The sequence below is a fragment of the Bos grunniens genome, chromosome 27, assembly GCF_055505025.1.
Source record: "Bos grunniens cultivar Pamir isolate PY7600 chromosome 27, Bosgru_T2T1.0, whole genome shotgun sequence".
In the NCBI taxonomy this organism is placed as follows: Eukaryota; Metazoa; Chordata; class Mammalia; order Artiodactyla; family Bovidae; genus Bos; species Bos grunniens.
The window spans coordinates 2544869-2560071 of record NC_141191.1 but is presented as its reverse complement, the minus strand read 5'-3'; the positions used below and the strand labels follow the sequence as shown (position 1 = coordinate 2560071).

The 15203-nt window shown below is 54.3% G+C and overlaps 1 protein-coding gene across 11 annotated transcripts in view; it reads right to left on the bottom strand.

Annotated features, from left to right (window-relative positions):
* ARHGEF10 (Rho guanine nucleotide exchange factor 10) overlaps nucleotides 1-15203 on the bottom strand; it is a 62044-nt gene that overhangs the window by 9668 nt on the left and 37173 nt on the right. For 7 of the 11 annotated variants that reach the window (XM_086381013.1, XM_086381014.1, XM_086381015.1 and 4 more), the window contains 10 exons: nucleotides 14286-14431; nucleotides 13909-14102; nucleotides 9031-9146; nucleotides 8540-8667; nucleotides 8281-8381; nucleotides 7988-8109; nucleotides 7252-7338; nucleotides 6403-6605; nucleotides 5690-5847; nucleotides 3394-3536 (listed from right to left, as the gene is read on the bottom strand). In XM_086381013.1, coding sequence (XP_086237139.1) covers nucleotides 3394-3536; nucleotides 5690-5847; nucleotides 6403-6605; nucleotides 7252-7338; nucleotides 7988-8109; nucleotides 8281-8381; nucleotides 8540-8667; nucleotides 9031-9146; nucleotides 13909-14102; nucleotides 14286-14431 — 1398 coding nt within the window. Of the gene's footprint in view, nucleotides 1-924; nucleotides 1104-3393; nucleotides 3537-5689; nucleotides 5848-6402; nucleotides 6606-7251; nucleotides 7339-7987; nucleotides 8110-8280; nucleotides 8382-8539; nucleotides 8668-9030; nucleotides 9147-13908; nucleotides 14103-14285; nucleotides 14432-15203 lie in introns of all 11 variants that reach the window. The other 4 variants (XR_015156482.1, XR_015156483.1, XR_015156484.1 and 1 more) reach the window with 1 other exon arrangement.

Here is a 15203-nt window from a genome sequence, read left to right as displayed (position 1 = left end):
GTCTAAATCCCTGCCCACCCACGGCCTCCGGAGCACAGCACGGGGCTCAGGGTCACGTGGCAGCTGGTTCCAGAAACAGAGCCCAGCGCACCGCCTCGTGGCCGCAGCCTCTGCCTTGCCAGCCCTGCCCAGGCAGGCCGTGCCCCCAAGCCCTTGATGGGCCAGAGGCTGACAGCCCCTGAACCCAGGCGAGGACTCTGAGCCCCAGCCCAGCCTGTGCCCCTCACACCCCCATGCCCACGCTCAGCCTGTTTCTGGGCCGAAAGGCCCAGAACCGCCTGCTCACGTCCCTATCAGCCCTGCCCTGGGACGCTGTGTGTCCTTCCTTCTGGGGAAGCCCGCCCCCTCCTCCAGACAGGGCCGCTTTGGGGGTCAGGTCCCCACTCAGAGGGCCCCTGCCTGGTGCAATGCCTGACAGCTGGCTTCTTAAGAGGCAGGACGTGGGGCCTGGCAGACCCACAGCTGTCCTCACCCGGACATGCCCCCCAGGGCCGGCGGCCAGCATCGCCCTCACCCACCCTGGGCACCGTGACCCGCCCCTGAGTTCTCCCCGTGTGCCGGCGCTCTGCACGGCACCTGCACGTGGTGAGCACAGGACACGGCTCCCTGCGTGACGGACAGTGCGAGTAAGAGCTCATCTCAGGACACTCGGCTTGCCTCCCGCTGTCTCAGAAGCCAGGTCTTCTGTTTGAAAACGGGAAGTTTCGGCAACAGGGCACCTAAGTCCCCTTCTACCATGATATCATGAGGCTCCCGACACCAAAGGCCTCTGGAGGGGCAGGGTCCCGACCCTCAGTGGGTGTCTCAGAACCGGCCCACCCATGGACTCAGCACTGTCCCCGCTGTGCCCTGCGTTTCGTCTTTCCACAGAGTGACAGGAATTAACTCAAAAGAGACACATCAACTCAGGCAACACTCTGCTACCTTTATAACTTTTCCGTTTCATTCTTCCCATTTTCCCCTTCAGCATCAGGGGTGGAGGTAGAAGGAAAGCTTTTTGTCCTTCTTTCCTTCTGTCTGTCTGCAGTCAGTAGTACTGCACATTGCAGAAAATCAAGAGTAAGGAAGAACAGGCCTTAATGGAAACAGCTCCTGTAAGAAAACTGAGACTGAAATTAAACCATGGCTCCCAGACACAAAGCTGCGTGGTTAGCACCCGCAGAGCCCGGAACATTCCGCGTGCTCCCAAGCGTCAGGCTACCTTCCGAGCTGCGGCCGTGTTCCCAAAGCTTGACGTTTTCCTAAAAGGCATGAAATGAGTCCCAAAAAGGAGGCTCTCGTAGCTGGGAAGGAGGAAGAAGCCTGACTCCCAAATCCATGCAATGCAGCTCCATTTCGTATACTGAGCATTCATGGTTCCCCGTCTGCTCTCCCTGACCCAATGGCGGGCAGGTGGGGAATTCTATTCCCACAGCACTGGGCACACGGCCTGCCCACGGCAGCACCATGACACTGAGCTGGCCCTGCAGAACTGCCACCACCTGGAACTGGGCCAACCACTGCCGAGCAAAGGTCACTGCAAGCACACTCGTATGCTGCTGAACCTCAGACACCCTTTCCTTCCGAATGTACATCGTATCTCACCTTCTGATTGACCCAATCCAGAAAGAGTGCAGCCTCATGAACATCACAGCAGCACGCCGTGACTGCCCATGGCACCTCCGGGAACTCTCCCAGCAGCAGCTGCCCACATTTACCCTACACCCTCACCCCCGACCAAAGAGGGTGGAGACCACCGTGATTCAGATCTCTAGGGCTACACCAGCAGCCCACTGTGGTCTCCCTGCACGACGGAACCACAGGACAAATTACATCTTTTCATAACAGCTTCTCTCTATATAAATACATCTACTCATTTTGGTACTAAAAATGCACAGAAAGGAGGCTCTTACTTAAATCCAAACATACTATTTCTGAGTATCCGAGATTTACAGCATACACTCTTTGGAATTTTTGAATGGAATATATTCTGAGGATTATAAGGTCGTACTGTTACGTTACCCTGGAATTGCCCTGGTGGTGGCTACAGAAACCATCTTTCCGGCTTTTGGTATGAACGTATGACAAAATTAATGCACTGGTTTTGGAGAAGTGTCCTAAAGCAGCAGTGCCCAGCATGTTGGCGCCAGGAGCGATTTCATGGAAGACAATTTTTCCTCGGGCGGAGGGGGGTAGTTTCGGAATGGGACAAGTGCATTCCATTTACTGTGCCTGCTACTCTAGTATCACGTCAGCTGCACCTCAGGTCAGCAGGCACTAGACCCTGGAGGTTGGGGACCCTCTTCTAATGAAGGGTTGTTATATTATTATTCCTTCTGTGTGAAAAGAAATCGAAATACGACCACCGTGCAGTGTGGGGCTGAGCTGGGATGCGAACTCTGACTCTCACAAGCTGACTGATAAGGGGATGCTGCTGCGGTGCACGGCAGAGAAACGTGGTTCCAGCAAGTGGTTTCCACGCTGATGAGCCTCCTGTGCAGGCGCTGTGGTCAGTGACTTCTTCATGCCCCACTGAGGGTGTCTTACTACCCTGAGGTACATGAAGTAAGAAGGAGCAGATGCATAGAAGCAGAAACAAGTTACTACACAAACACTGACAGGGACTCCCTGGAGGGCCAATGGCTGGGACTCAGCGCCTTCACTGCCAGGACCCTGGGTTCAATCCCTGGTAGAGGAACCGCAATCCTGCAAGCCGTGCGGCACAGCCAAATAAAGAACAAACAGGAAATACCGGGCAAAGCCAGGTTCCTCTCCTGCCTCCGCTCTTGCCATCAGCCCCGTCTCCTCTCCTGCTGAGCGCTGACCCTTTGTCACCTGAGGAGGCTCTGTCCTGAGGGCCCCGGGGAGGTCACCTCAGAAACAAGGAGGAGCGGCTTGTGGTCCAACGGCCAGCACACCCCACTGTCGGCACCTCGTGTCTGTGGCTTTGTTTGGGCTCTCACGTCCCTCCGTCCACAATGCCTCCAGGGTAAAGAGTCGGGGTCTGAGACCGAGCTCTGATTTCTCCAACAGCTGTCATCTCTACTGAACAAATCCGTTTATCGCACTGACGCGAAACATCTCTTCAATCAAACACTAAGCTTCCATATGTCCCTGAAGACTACCTACTATGTTCCTACCGAGTACATTTTTTAAAGTAACATTAATACTAATCAGCGGGTACGCAATGCATAATTATCCCCTGGGTGTGGCTGGAAAAGGGCTGTGGGATCCTCAAGTTAATCCTTCTTCCCACGCCAAACTAGGAGGGCTCTCCCTTTAGCGCAGTGGCCGCAGGCAAGACGCTGCCTGAGCTTTCTACAGGTGAGGGGCACGCTTCAGCCACGCCTGGGAAGTCAGTGCACTGGTGCATGGTATCTTTCCCACACGGTGTCACCACTTAAAACAACTTACCTCCACGGCAAGAGTCTCCACACTGATGATGAAAACTTGACCTCCAGACGCCGCCCACAGTGTGTCTTCCATCAAGAGCAGACTTCGAACTGGGAGGACGCCTAACTTAATCACCGTTTGAGGCTCGGAATTCCAGGACCCATCTTGAAAGAAAATATTTCTTTCAATTTCATTCAATTCAGTTTCTCAAACTGACATTTCTTCAAAGACGACACACAGATGGCCAACAGGTACATAAAAAGATGCTCAGCATCACGCATCACCAGGGAAATATAAGCCAAACCCGCAGTGAGATACCACCTCACACCTGTCAGAATGGCCATCACAAAAAGACAACAAATAACAAGTACTGGTGAGGATGCAGAGAAAAGACAAGCCTTGTGCACTGCTGCTGGGAATGTAAGCTGGTGCAGCCACCTTGGAGAACAGTATGGAGGTTCCTCAGAAAGCTGAAAAGAACTACCACACGCTCCAGCAACACCACTGCTGGGCACATATCAATCCACACAGAACAGAAACACTACTTTGAAATGATACACACCCTTCAATGTTCACTGCAGCATTTACAACAGCCAAGACACAGAAGCAGCCTAAGCTGCTGATGGATGAACAGACACAGAAAACGTGATACGTATACACACAATGGAATATTACTCAGCCATAAGAAAGAATGAAATCGTGCCATTTGTGAGAACGTGGATGGACCAGCAGGACTCAATGCTAAGTGAAATGAGTCAGAGAAAAGGAAACACTGTTATGGTCTCACTTATATGCGGAATCTAAAAAAGCCAAACTCAGAGCAGAAGGGGGGCTGCCAGGGGCTGGGGGTGGCAGAGACAGGGCGATGATGGCCAAAGGGCACAGACTGCAGTTATAAGACGAAAGGTTCTGAGGACCCAATGTGCAGCATTATGGTTACAGTTGAAATTTGTTAAGAGAAAGGACCTTAAATGTTCTCAGAACAAAAAGAGCAATGGCTAGCATGTGACGTGATGGGGGTGGGAGCTAGCAGGTGGTGGTGACCACTTCGTAACATGTACGTGTATCAAGTCGAGACACGGTGTATCTCACACTTGCTGTTGCTGCTGCTAAGTCACTTCAGTCATTTCTGACTCTGTGTGACCCCATGGACAGCAGCCCACCAGGCTCCCCCGTCCCCGGGATTCTCCAGGCAAGAACACTGGAGTGGGGTTGCCATTTCCTTCTCTAATGCATGAAAGTGAAAAGTGAAAGTGAAGTCGCTCAGTCATGTCTGACTCTCAGCGACCTCATGGACTGCAGCCTACCAGGCTCCTCCATCCATGGGATTTTCCAGGCAAGAGTACTGGAGTGGGGTGCCATTGCCTTCTCCGGTACCTAAAACTTACACAGTGTTATATGTCAGTCATATCTCAGTAAACTTTGTGGGGGCAGGGTGAGGGGGGTAGGTTTAAGTTCACCCAATAAACAAAAATAAAGCCTGAATAAATTCGTAACACTAGAAGAAATGGACACAGACACCCCAAATCAAATTGGAGACCAGATATATCATAGTCATTTCAAACTTTCAAATAGTCGATAGTTTCCATGAAATTTAAACTCTACTGGAGCAGCAGAAAAAACAACTTGAGTAATGCTGAACAAAGGTTGCAGAGAAGAAAGGCAGAGAGAATCCCATGATAAGCACTAATGTGATTCTAAATACATGTGTATTTAAACACGAAATCACACCAAGCAGGAGCGAAACAATGGGTCCTCTGCAGAGTGAAACCTCACTGAGGGGCCCCGGATCCTGCTGCACCGCTCATCCTCTGCAGGAGTTCAGCGCGGGCCTTAACCCACCCCTACCCGGGGCCGCGGGCTTCTGCTCTGGGACGCAGTGAAGTGTGTGCAACAGCTGGCGCTGTGCCGGGCGGCCTAACCCTGACCCTAACCCAACAGCAGGCGCTGTGCCGGGCGGCCTGACCCTAACCCAACAGTGGGCGCTGTGCCGGGCGGCCTAACCCTGACCCTAACCCAACAGCGGGCGCTGTGCTGGGCGGCCTAACCCTGACCCTAACCCAACAGCGAGCGCTGTGCCGGGCGGCCGGCTTCTGTCTACGTCCTCCCTTCAGGACCGACTGAGTCACGGGAGCCTCGGGATGCGGGGTGGCAGGTACTGATGGGACTGCCGTTTGGCCCGGAGTGAACCACCCCTACCCCAGATGCAGCAGTGACACCTCTGCGCAGGCGCACCCCGGGACACTCACCATCCTCTGCGCAGGCGCGCCCCGGGACACTCACTATCCTCTGCGCAGGCGCGCCCCAGGACACTCACCATCCGCTCTGGCGTAGACGGCCACGGCGCCGTTGACCAGGCCGGCGTATAGGCTCTGGGCTGTGCAGGCCAGGCTCATGACCGTGGACTTCTCCGGGGTGAAGAAGTGCTGCAGCCGCACCTTCTTGCAGCCCTGGCTGCTCTTGTAGATGGAGATGCTGAGAGATGCATCACCCGGTGGGCGCTTGCTCACATGGAAGGGCGCGACCACCAAGCAGGAGAACCCTGTCCACCCCAGCCTGCCCTTCCCCACCTCCCGCTCCTTCTGCAAACACCTGGTTGCAGTGAAAAGGCTGCTGACCCTCTGCTCTCTCTCTTCTCTTTTAAAAGACAAGTTCTGGGTTCTTTTTTAAGCCTAGTTCTTCCTACAGATCTAGGTACTTCACACTAGGAAAGTCAACGCAACTTCCCTTTAAACTCTGAACGATGCTCAGTGTGAGGTTAACACAGAGCACAACTGTTTCATCCTGAAGTCTAAGAGTGATGTGCACTTAGAAACATGAATCAGCAGCAAGCGCGTCCGTGGCAAAGGGCAGCAGGAACTAGAACTCTCCCTGTCAGGTGCTGCCGCTCCCTGGGGTTCCCCGGGAACGTCCCACACACGGGCTCCTTCAGAGTCCGAGTCCCAGCCTGCTCCACCCTCACTGCACAGACCCCAGCAGAGCCGCCAGGGAGGGGCAGTGGCAAGGCCCAGGGCGGGGGGAGGCGCTCACCTGCCCTCCTCCGTTCCCAGGCAGACGGCGGGCACGCCCAACACCCGGCCGCCGCCCTCGGGCTCGCGGGGCCTGTCCTCGGCGGGCACGTACACCATGCACAGCACGCGGGACTCCACGTTGAAGCACTCGATGACCTTGGGGCTGGAGTTGTGGAAGGAGACGATGGCGATCTGGCCCATCTGACTGGTACAGCTGCCAATCTGGGGGTCGGGGGCAGAAGTGAGCAGGGGGGGGCTCCCACGGTACCTGCACAGCGGACCCCCCAAGGCCACAACGAGACCCAGCTCTGGAGTGGAACCAGCTCCCAACAGTGTTGAATGACCTTCCACGTATGCTCCCTCTGCCACCCTCTGTGTTGTTAGTTAACCTTTTCCTTTACTTAAGCAACGAGAGAAGTTTTGCTCTTGTAAAAGTCACATTTACATCCTTTAAAACCTGAACACCTAGCACCACAGTAGAGGCCCATTGATATGTAATTCAAAGTCTGGAAATACAGACTAGAATCAATCTTAAACCAGGCCTTACCTAAGAAAACAAGGATATAAAAAGAGGAGAAAAGGGGTGAGAACTGCCCCAGTTGAAAGGAAAAAAAAAACATTTAAATACTTCTATTATTTAAGTTAGTTGTCTTTGGACTGAAATTAATCTGGAGAAGTTTTACTGGAAAAAGAAAAAAGAGAAACATTTCACTCTAGGATTGTCCTTTTCTCATCCGGGACTTCCATGTTTATCGCGCACTGACCAGTAACAGCAATCTACGGGACGGCCCTGCCATTTTTTCATCTCATTAATTGTGGATATAGATTCTTCACAAACCTGAATTAAAAACAAACAAAGGCGTCTTACCCACAGGAAACCGTGAGCCACGGAAAATGAGTCTGACTGATTCTCGTTATTCAGGTACGGCTCAGGATTATAAACAGCACATTCAATCTAAAGGGGAATACAATCAAAGACTCAAATTTAAAATGGGACACAGAGGAGGCTGGAAGGCAAGTCTTTTAACAGATAACAGTGTCTGACATAAGCCACGGAAATGACAAAGACTAAGAGAGGAAAAGATGGATGTATGAGTTGTAGAGATTTCGTTTTTAGAAGCAAACACCTCAGTGTGCCCGGGGGCTGCATCCCCACGGGGGAGGCCACATCGACAGGCCCATGCCTCTCCTAGGGAGCGGGCTCTACCACTGCAGGAGTCCCCGTAAACCGAGGAAGCTCCAGGTCTGAGTGTCGGCCAGAGACCACATGGGAAATAGTAACATGTCTCTTAAAGAAAGATACAACCACGTGTCTCAGAGCTCACAGCAGTCACTGGTCATAGTGCCTGAGTGCACAGCACAGGCACACCAGTACAAGGCCACCTGGAGATGGGTTTGCTTCAGTAAAGAGTGGGCCCCACACCCCAGGCCGGCAGAGGGCCCCAACTATGACCCACGTGGGAGCCCAGCTGCCGTGCGAGGGGCCTGGGAGGAGGGCAGGGCAGCGGCCGAAACGAGCAGGCTCTGGCCTGAAGCACCCCAATTCTGCAGGATCTCTACACACGCCAGACCAGAGGCCACACCCAAGGCTGCCCAGGCCCCACCTTGAACTCCTGCTGCTTGGCCACTGTCACGGGCATGTGTCCCAGGAGGAGTGGGTGTCTCTCCTTCCTGATCTGGTTCCCGTCGTCCTCCACGCAAAACCAGCCCAGGTGGTTCTCCTCCTCTGCAGCCGCCGGAGAGAACGGACAGAGGTGAGGACGTTCTTGCGGGTGACCGGACAAACCCCTTCTCAAGCTTCCTTCCCAGCCGCGGGCTTACCCTCCCGGGCGTGCACCCATCATAAGAGGAACGCATGCCACCCCTCGTTTCATCAGCTGACCTCAACCCGTCTTACCCAGGGCGAGCTTGGCCATCTGCAGGCTGTTGATCCAGGACTCCTTGATGGCGGGAGTGAAGGTGTTGAACACGGCGGTGAAGAAAGTCGGCCGGCCGGACCTGCAGGGAGAAGGGAAGGCCGTTCACTCCGCAAGTGGGCTCCAACACGTGAAATCCAGTCCCGGGGCCTGCCTGTAGGATACGGTCCCTGAACCGCGAAGACGAGCAGGTTGGGACAGAGGCCCGAGCTTGCAGGCTGCCCGCTGAGGCCCACTAACTTGTCCTGCTTCCCCGGGAGCTGCAACTGCACGCGACAGCAGTCGGCCGCACGGATCTCTTCTTCCTTCTTCAGAATCAGCCTCTGTAAGCCAGACATCCAGTCCTGGGCCACCAACGGGTTCAGGTTCTAGGAGGAGACGCACAAGCGCACAAAAGTGTTAGTAAGACAGCACCAAACCGAGGGAGAGGAAAAAAGCGATGCCGTGAAGTGAAAGACCCAGGGAGACCAGTGACACTTCTCACGTCAGGAAAAAGGCCCCTTGGGAGGAGGGTCACATGGTGCCAGGACGTTTCTAAGAGAACTGAGGCTCGAGTCAGCCTCAAGGCGAAGATGGTTACACTGGAAGGCTTCAGCTCCTCAGAAACAGGAGACACCGACAGTCAGATCAAAGCTTGGAGTAACTCCAGTCCTCCCTTGTGGGTGGTGGCAGCCATGCTGACGATGGTTTAGAGACTAAAACAGAATTTGAACCCAAGGTTCGGCTGTCACCTGATAGTTTCCTTTGAGGTTTCCAACCAGCTGAGTGATGTGACCGATGACGCTGAGGTCATGCAGCAAGTTTTGCAGGTCTTGATACAGCTGCCCCGGCCCCACGTAGACTCGGTCTGCAACACAGGCGACAAAAGGCGCAGGCTGAGGACGCCCTGGTGCTCCAGCGGCTCTGGAGGCAGGGGCCCTGGTCCCACCCCTGGTCAGGGAACTAGATCCCACAGGCTGCAACGAGGCAGCTAAGACTCGGCGCAGCCAAATGATACTAAAAAATTAAAGTGCACAAATCTCAGCATGTTCCTGCCAAGGCTCGAGGAAGGAGACTCGAGAACAGAGTCAGGCTCACCCAGAATTTTTTAAAGGTGAATGTTTCTATGTAAGGAGATGCTTTCTGTTTCTGACCTTTCATTTTGAAGTAATCTGAGACTTTCCAGAAAAGCTCTAACAGCATAAAGTTCCCTGTACCTGGTGCTGGATGGTGACGGGTCAGAACCACAAGAGCATCCTCACAAAGCAGGAAATCACGTGGATGCAGCAACACTGACCAGCGTGGCCCCACCCAGACCTCAGGGCTCCTGGGAAACCAACAGCTTCTCACCAGGCCTGTCTCCATGGAAACTGCAACAGGCTTGAAATCTCAGGGTTGGAAAGCCAAGTGGAGTCCCTGTGGCCAAGGACGCAGTGACTGTGCCCAGAAACCCCCAGGAGCGTGGGCCGGGGCCCAGCGGACATGGCCGACGGCAGCTCTGTGCCCGAGGGTCCTACATCACCCCAGGCTCCCAGCACACACCGGGTGCCAGGGGCCTCCAGGACCAGGGCTCTCCAGGTGGGGGGAACCGGGCAACAAGGAAGTCGCAGACAGACGCCAGCAGGGATGGTGGGGGCGCCCACGGCTCCTGACGTGCACATCACCCCAATCCACCGCAGGTCTCCATGGTCTGTGCCCGCTCCCGGACAGGGGCACCACACGTGGCTGCCGGTATCCCGCAGAGCCCCTCTGCCCACAGCCACGGCCGCACCCGAGCCCAAGAGTATCTCCCCTTGGGACAGAGGCCCAGCCATGCCTCTGGTTTTCACTGCCAATCGTGAGCATTAAGTAACTACATAGAAATCAATGGGAGTGATTTTCCCAAAATGACATGCATCAGAATTTACACAACTGCCCCCGCCTGCTGAAAGGTTTCAGGAACCTGTCCTCAGGATGGGCCAGCAGCCGGGTGGCAATGCCTTCCCCCTCATGTGTACACGTCTCTGAGGGCCTGACAGCTCACCCCCTGCCCCAAAGGCCCCCCAAGCACCCATGTTGTGGACCAGCCCCTCAACACCTGCCACGGTGCCCACCTGGCACAATTTCTTGCAAATTGAGGGTGGTCTAGGGGCCACTTGTGGAAACGAACTGAGGTTACGAGAATCCTAGATGAAAAATCCAATGTCACCTTATTTTTGCCATAAGGGAAATTTATTTCCTTATAAACCCGCCTCCTGCGATAGCATGGAGCAGAGTAAAACTAAGACATGGTGGGCACAGAATTTTGCAAAATAAGTTCCTGAACTTAAACCAACCGAGAGCTTCTGGCTTGCAAGGCTCCACACCTAGCAGAAAGCTTGAGGCCTCACGTGGCACCCTCCGAGGACAGGCAGGGCGCGGGGCGGAAGCGCCTTCCATCCCGGCTCTGCAGGGCCCTCCTCCCACAGCTGTGGTTGCCAGGCAGGGAGGCCTACGCTGTCCCCACCACTCGACAGCAGCCCAGCCTGCAGCGCTCAACTTCAGAAAAGAGTCATTCAAACAGCACAACAGTCACGTGAACATCGGGGAGCAGGGTTTCTAACTCAGCTTCTCAAAATAACTTGGGATGAGAAGCGCGGGAGCATCAGGAGAGACATCAGCGAGGGCGCTGCAGCTGTTCTGTGAAAACTCCGGCACGACCGAGGCAGGCCGGCCAGCGAGCGGCTCGCGGACGGGAGGCTCCCAGCTGCCCAGACCCACCGGAAGGACCCTAGCACTCAGCCTGGCGCTGGGGTCGAGGGCCGGACCCTGCCCACAGGGGCAGCTCACTGCCCGCCCCGCAGGACCCGCCCTCTCTCCAGGTTCACCTGGCAGATCCCTCATCGCTGCTGCCGTGGGGCGAACACCTAGACCATCTTCAGCGTCTCGTGAGCACCGGGCAGCATCACGCTCTGTCCCGGAGCTGAGTTCCGTCTGCCCACACTTACAGAATCAGCAGACTTTAGTTCTAACCGAGAGGGCCTTTTAAAGACCATTTACTCCCCCACTCACCTTTCATAGCTCAGAGCTAAAAATTAGACCCACTCCACAGTTGGGGAAACCACAGAGGTTCCCACACTAATCCCAGGTGAATATCCGGGCCCACAGTGCTGACTGCATCTGTGTGCAGAGGACCCCAAGTCAACATGGACCCCCACTCCAGGCTCGGTACCCGGCACACCCTGACCCCCTCATCGTCTGTTCACCGTGCACTTAAAATGGGTGAACTGTGCTGTGTGAGAGTACCATAATCTTAAAAATTAATAAATGCTTAAAAAAGTAGCACATCTAACACAGAACCAAGACTATTAAACGGGTGGCGGCTCTGTCTCCCATCCCTGGGACACCTGGGTCGAGACCATGCCTGCCCCCCCACCTGGAGTCTCCCCACCCGGAAACCGCAGACAGAGGCCTGCCGTCACCACCGGCGCGTGACACGGGCCTGCTGAGGACACGCGGGTTAACCTTTCTCCTGCAGTCAGGGGCCCGCCGCCACCACCCACACGTGACTCAGACCCGCTGAGGACATGGGGGTTAACCTTTCTCCTGCAGTCAGGGGCCCTCTACCACCACCCACGTGTCACACAAGCCTGCTGAGGACACGCGGGTTAACCTTTCTCCTGCAGTCAGGGGCCCGCCGCCACCACCCACGCGTGACTCGGACCCGCTGAGGACACATGGGTTAACCTTTCTCCTGAAGTCAAGAGGCCCGCCGTCACCACCCACGCGTCACACAAGCCCACTGAGGACACGAGGGTTAACCTTTCTCCTGCAGTCAGAGGCCCGCCGTCACCACCCACGCGTCACACAGGCCCGCTGAGGACACGAGGGTTAACCTTTCTCCCCGAGAGGCCGGCATTCCCTCAGCATCAGCAGTCAGGGTCACCCTGCTCGCCTCTGTTCCAAGAGGAAGTATTTTACTACCTTATCAGCAACGAAAAGGTGTTTTCCTTTTCCGACCTTAGGCTTTGTTCTCCAGCGTCCAACCATGTGTGTAATTGAAACCGTAAGAGGAAGAGGCCCATTGGATGGGGATGGATCTAGGGGCCCATCTCCATGGCAACTTCTCGGTCCCAGGGTCTATCTGGGGGCCACTCAGTGGTCTTGGTCCTATTAAAGACTTGGCAGGACTGCCGTTGTAAGGCCAGAGCTGAGCAGCTGGACAACCCTAAATTCAGAATGAAAGCAAAGGTGTTGTCTGCAAAGTGACGCACCGTCTCCTGATGGACAGTGAGAACTGCGTGCCTGATTTGCTGGGGCAGGTGGGAAGTTCCTGGTATCATCGAGGGCTCAAGTGCAGCAGTGAACCTAGCCTGGGTTTTTGCTTGTAATACTTAAAAAATCAAGTCATCCTGCGTTTTGCTTTTTAACCTGCTGACTTGACTCCTATTCTAAGCTGGCTCAATGTGAACCATAAATTAGAAGATGAACAAGAGAACGCAGTGTTCCCAGGAAAACACCATCTATTTCATGGATCGAAGGCATCCCTGGAGATCTAACACAATGAGGTGATCGTGATCACAAACACATCTTGGGCTTGCTTCCATGGTAATAGGCACGGAAACGTTATTTTTGTTCACAAAAACAAGACGTAATAGGATCTGCTATCCTTCCAAGTCATTTAACTAAATTTTTAAGAACTTTCACATCTTCATGTTGCTCTTTATTAAGTGAAAATGTTAGTAATCGAGTCAATTTGGAGACTATTTTTCCCTCGCTCCCCCCTACTCCTCAGCTGGTCCCTCTTTAGGAAAACCTGTGATAAAGTCTGGTATTCTGGCTATTACTTGAGACGGTACACACACTGTTTAAACAGCACCATGAGTTTTCATCAGCAATTCAGGAGTCTAGGAGCACATGCTCACGGAGCTCGCTCCTCAAGGAGGTCACCAGACGCGTGACTCTTGGCATCAGGCGAAGAAGAGGAGCAAGCAGTGAGCAGGCCCCACATCAGTGGGGACCCAGCAGGCACTGTTTCCTGTCCCCCTAGGCCCAAGTGAACGTGCATGCTCACTCGGAAAAGCTACACCTTTCAAAACAATTGATGGGACGTCCCCCTTCACTGTACTTTAAGTACTCCACAATTCAGGGGCTGAGGCCAGTGAGTACAATTTAGCCGGGTTTTAACTTAGACTAAAAAAAAAAAAAAAAAAAGCAGAAGATGAAAGTAATGACTACCACTATGACACCAAGTTCAAATTCTAGGGTCCGCAGACCCTTTCCTAACAGTCACCGTGTGCAGGACTGCTGAGCACCACCCAGTGCCAGGCCCTTCCCGGAGTCCTCTGTGAGGGGCACAGGCAGGCATGACCCCCATGGAGACGGAAAGACACGGGGCAGAGACCTGAGCCCACAGCCCAGCCCACGCCCGCTGGGACTCTCTGCAGCCACACGACATGCCCTCTGCAGAGAGCAGGGCCCTATCCTGGCTTCTGGTGGGGGGCACAGTTCAGGATATGATGACATCCCAAGGGCAGGCCCCCACTCTCAACCCCGAAAGGGGACCACTCAGAGAAGAGCCGCCAACTGGCATGTGTCCACGCTCCCCCCACGTCCCCCGTAAGAACCGCGCCACCCACACCTCCCGCCTCAGCCCTGGAAGCGTCACTCACGGGGCTTGGTGCTGGCTGCCAGCAGGCTCTCGGGCGCTGGGCCCGTGGGACAGCGGCCGCCCTCTGCCGCACCCTCGCCGCCACCGTACTCGACCACCTCCGCCTGCCCAAGCGGGACACTCCACTTTAGTAGGTACCTCTGGCCCGACGTCACCGCGCCGCCGTCGTGGGAGGCGCTGCGAGAACTGGGAGCCCTGTTTTCAGCAAAAACCACGGGGACATGTCTCCAGGCTTCTCTTCCCGGGAGACGCCACGGAGACCCCCTCGACATGCTCACCAGGTGAGCTCTGTACACAGTGTCTGTGGGAAGGGGACACGCCACCCGCTCCACCCGTGCCCACAGAGCTCGCACGGGCTGACCCCGGCCGTCCACTCACCGGGTGCTGACCGTGGCGCACATGAGCACGTCGTTCAGCATGAAGAGCCGGCGCTCCTTGGTTTTCATGATCTCCCCCCGGTCGTTGTAGACGGTCTCTATCACGTCGTCAGAGCGGATGAGGTAGCGACTGCCGCTGCTTAGGAGCTAGGTATTCACAGTCCATCAAGGAAAAGAGAAAAGATGAGAAAGAAGCCTCATGAGAGACATGAGCAAATAGTGTCCAAGTTTTATAGATCCTCTTTTCTTTACAGAGAAACCCTGTTTCCAACCACACTTTGTGCATGTATAGCACAGAGCTCAGAAAGTGGCTCTTTTAAAAAACATTTTTCTTTTCCCTTAAAACCATGCTATTCTCTTTTTTAACTGATTTATTTAATGTTTGGCTGTACCCTGCGGCATGTGGGATCTTCTCTCCCTGACCAGGGATTGAACCCACTCCACCCACATTAGAAGGCGGAATCTCAACCACTGGACCACCAGAGAAGCCTTGCAATTTTTTAAAATGAATCTAAACAGTGGCAGGAATCTAACTTCCTTCCTCGAGCAGTTTCTCCAGCTAAGATATGCTGACTCAGCCACAGAAGGCTCACTTATTTTCCCGTGTCATTCACTGCAACCCTTCTCTTCCAATGACTCCTCAGAATACACACTCGTCTTCAGGGACGGTCACCCCCACCTTTCCTTTACTCAAGACACCGTCTCGACCTGGAAAGTCTGTGGGAGTCTTTATTCTCTGCTTTTATTTCTCCCAAAGGATATCGTAGTGACGTAACATCCTGACTGCTCGTGGTTGGCCATGTTTTACTTGTCTGAGCCAAATAAGACACTCTTGGTTTCCAAAGGAAAGGTGCTTAATATTCACTGGTAAAATGACTTAACTCATGCCAGAGGCAGACTTATTTTAGCGCTTTAGCCT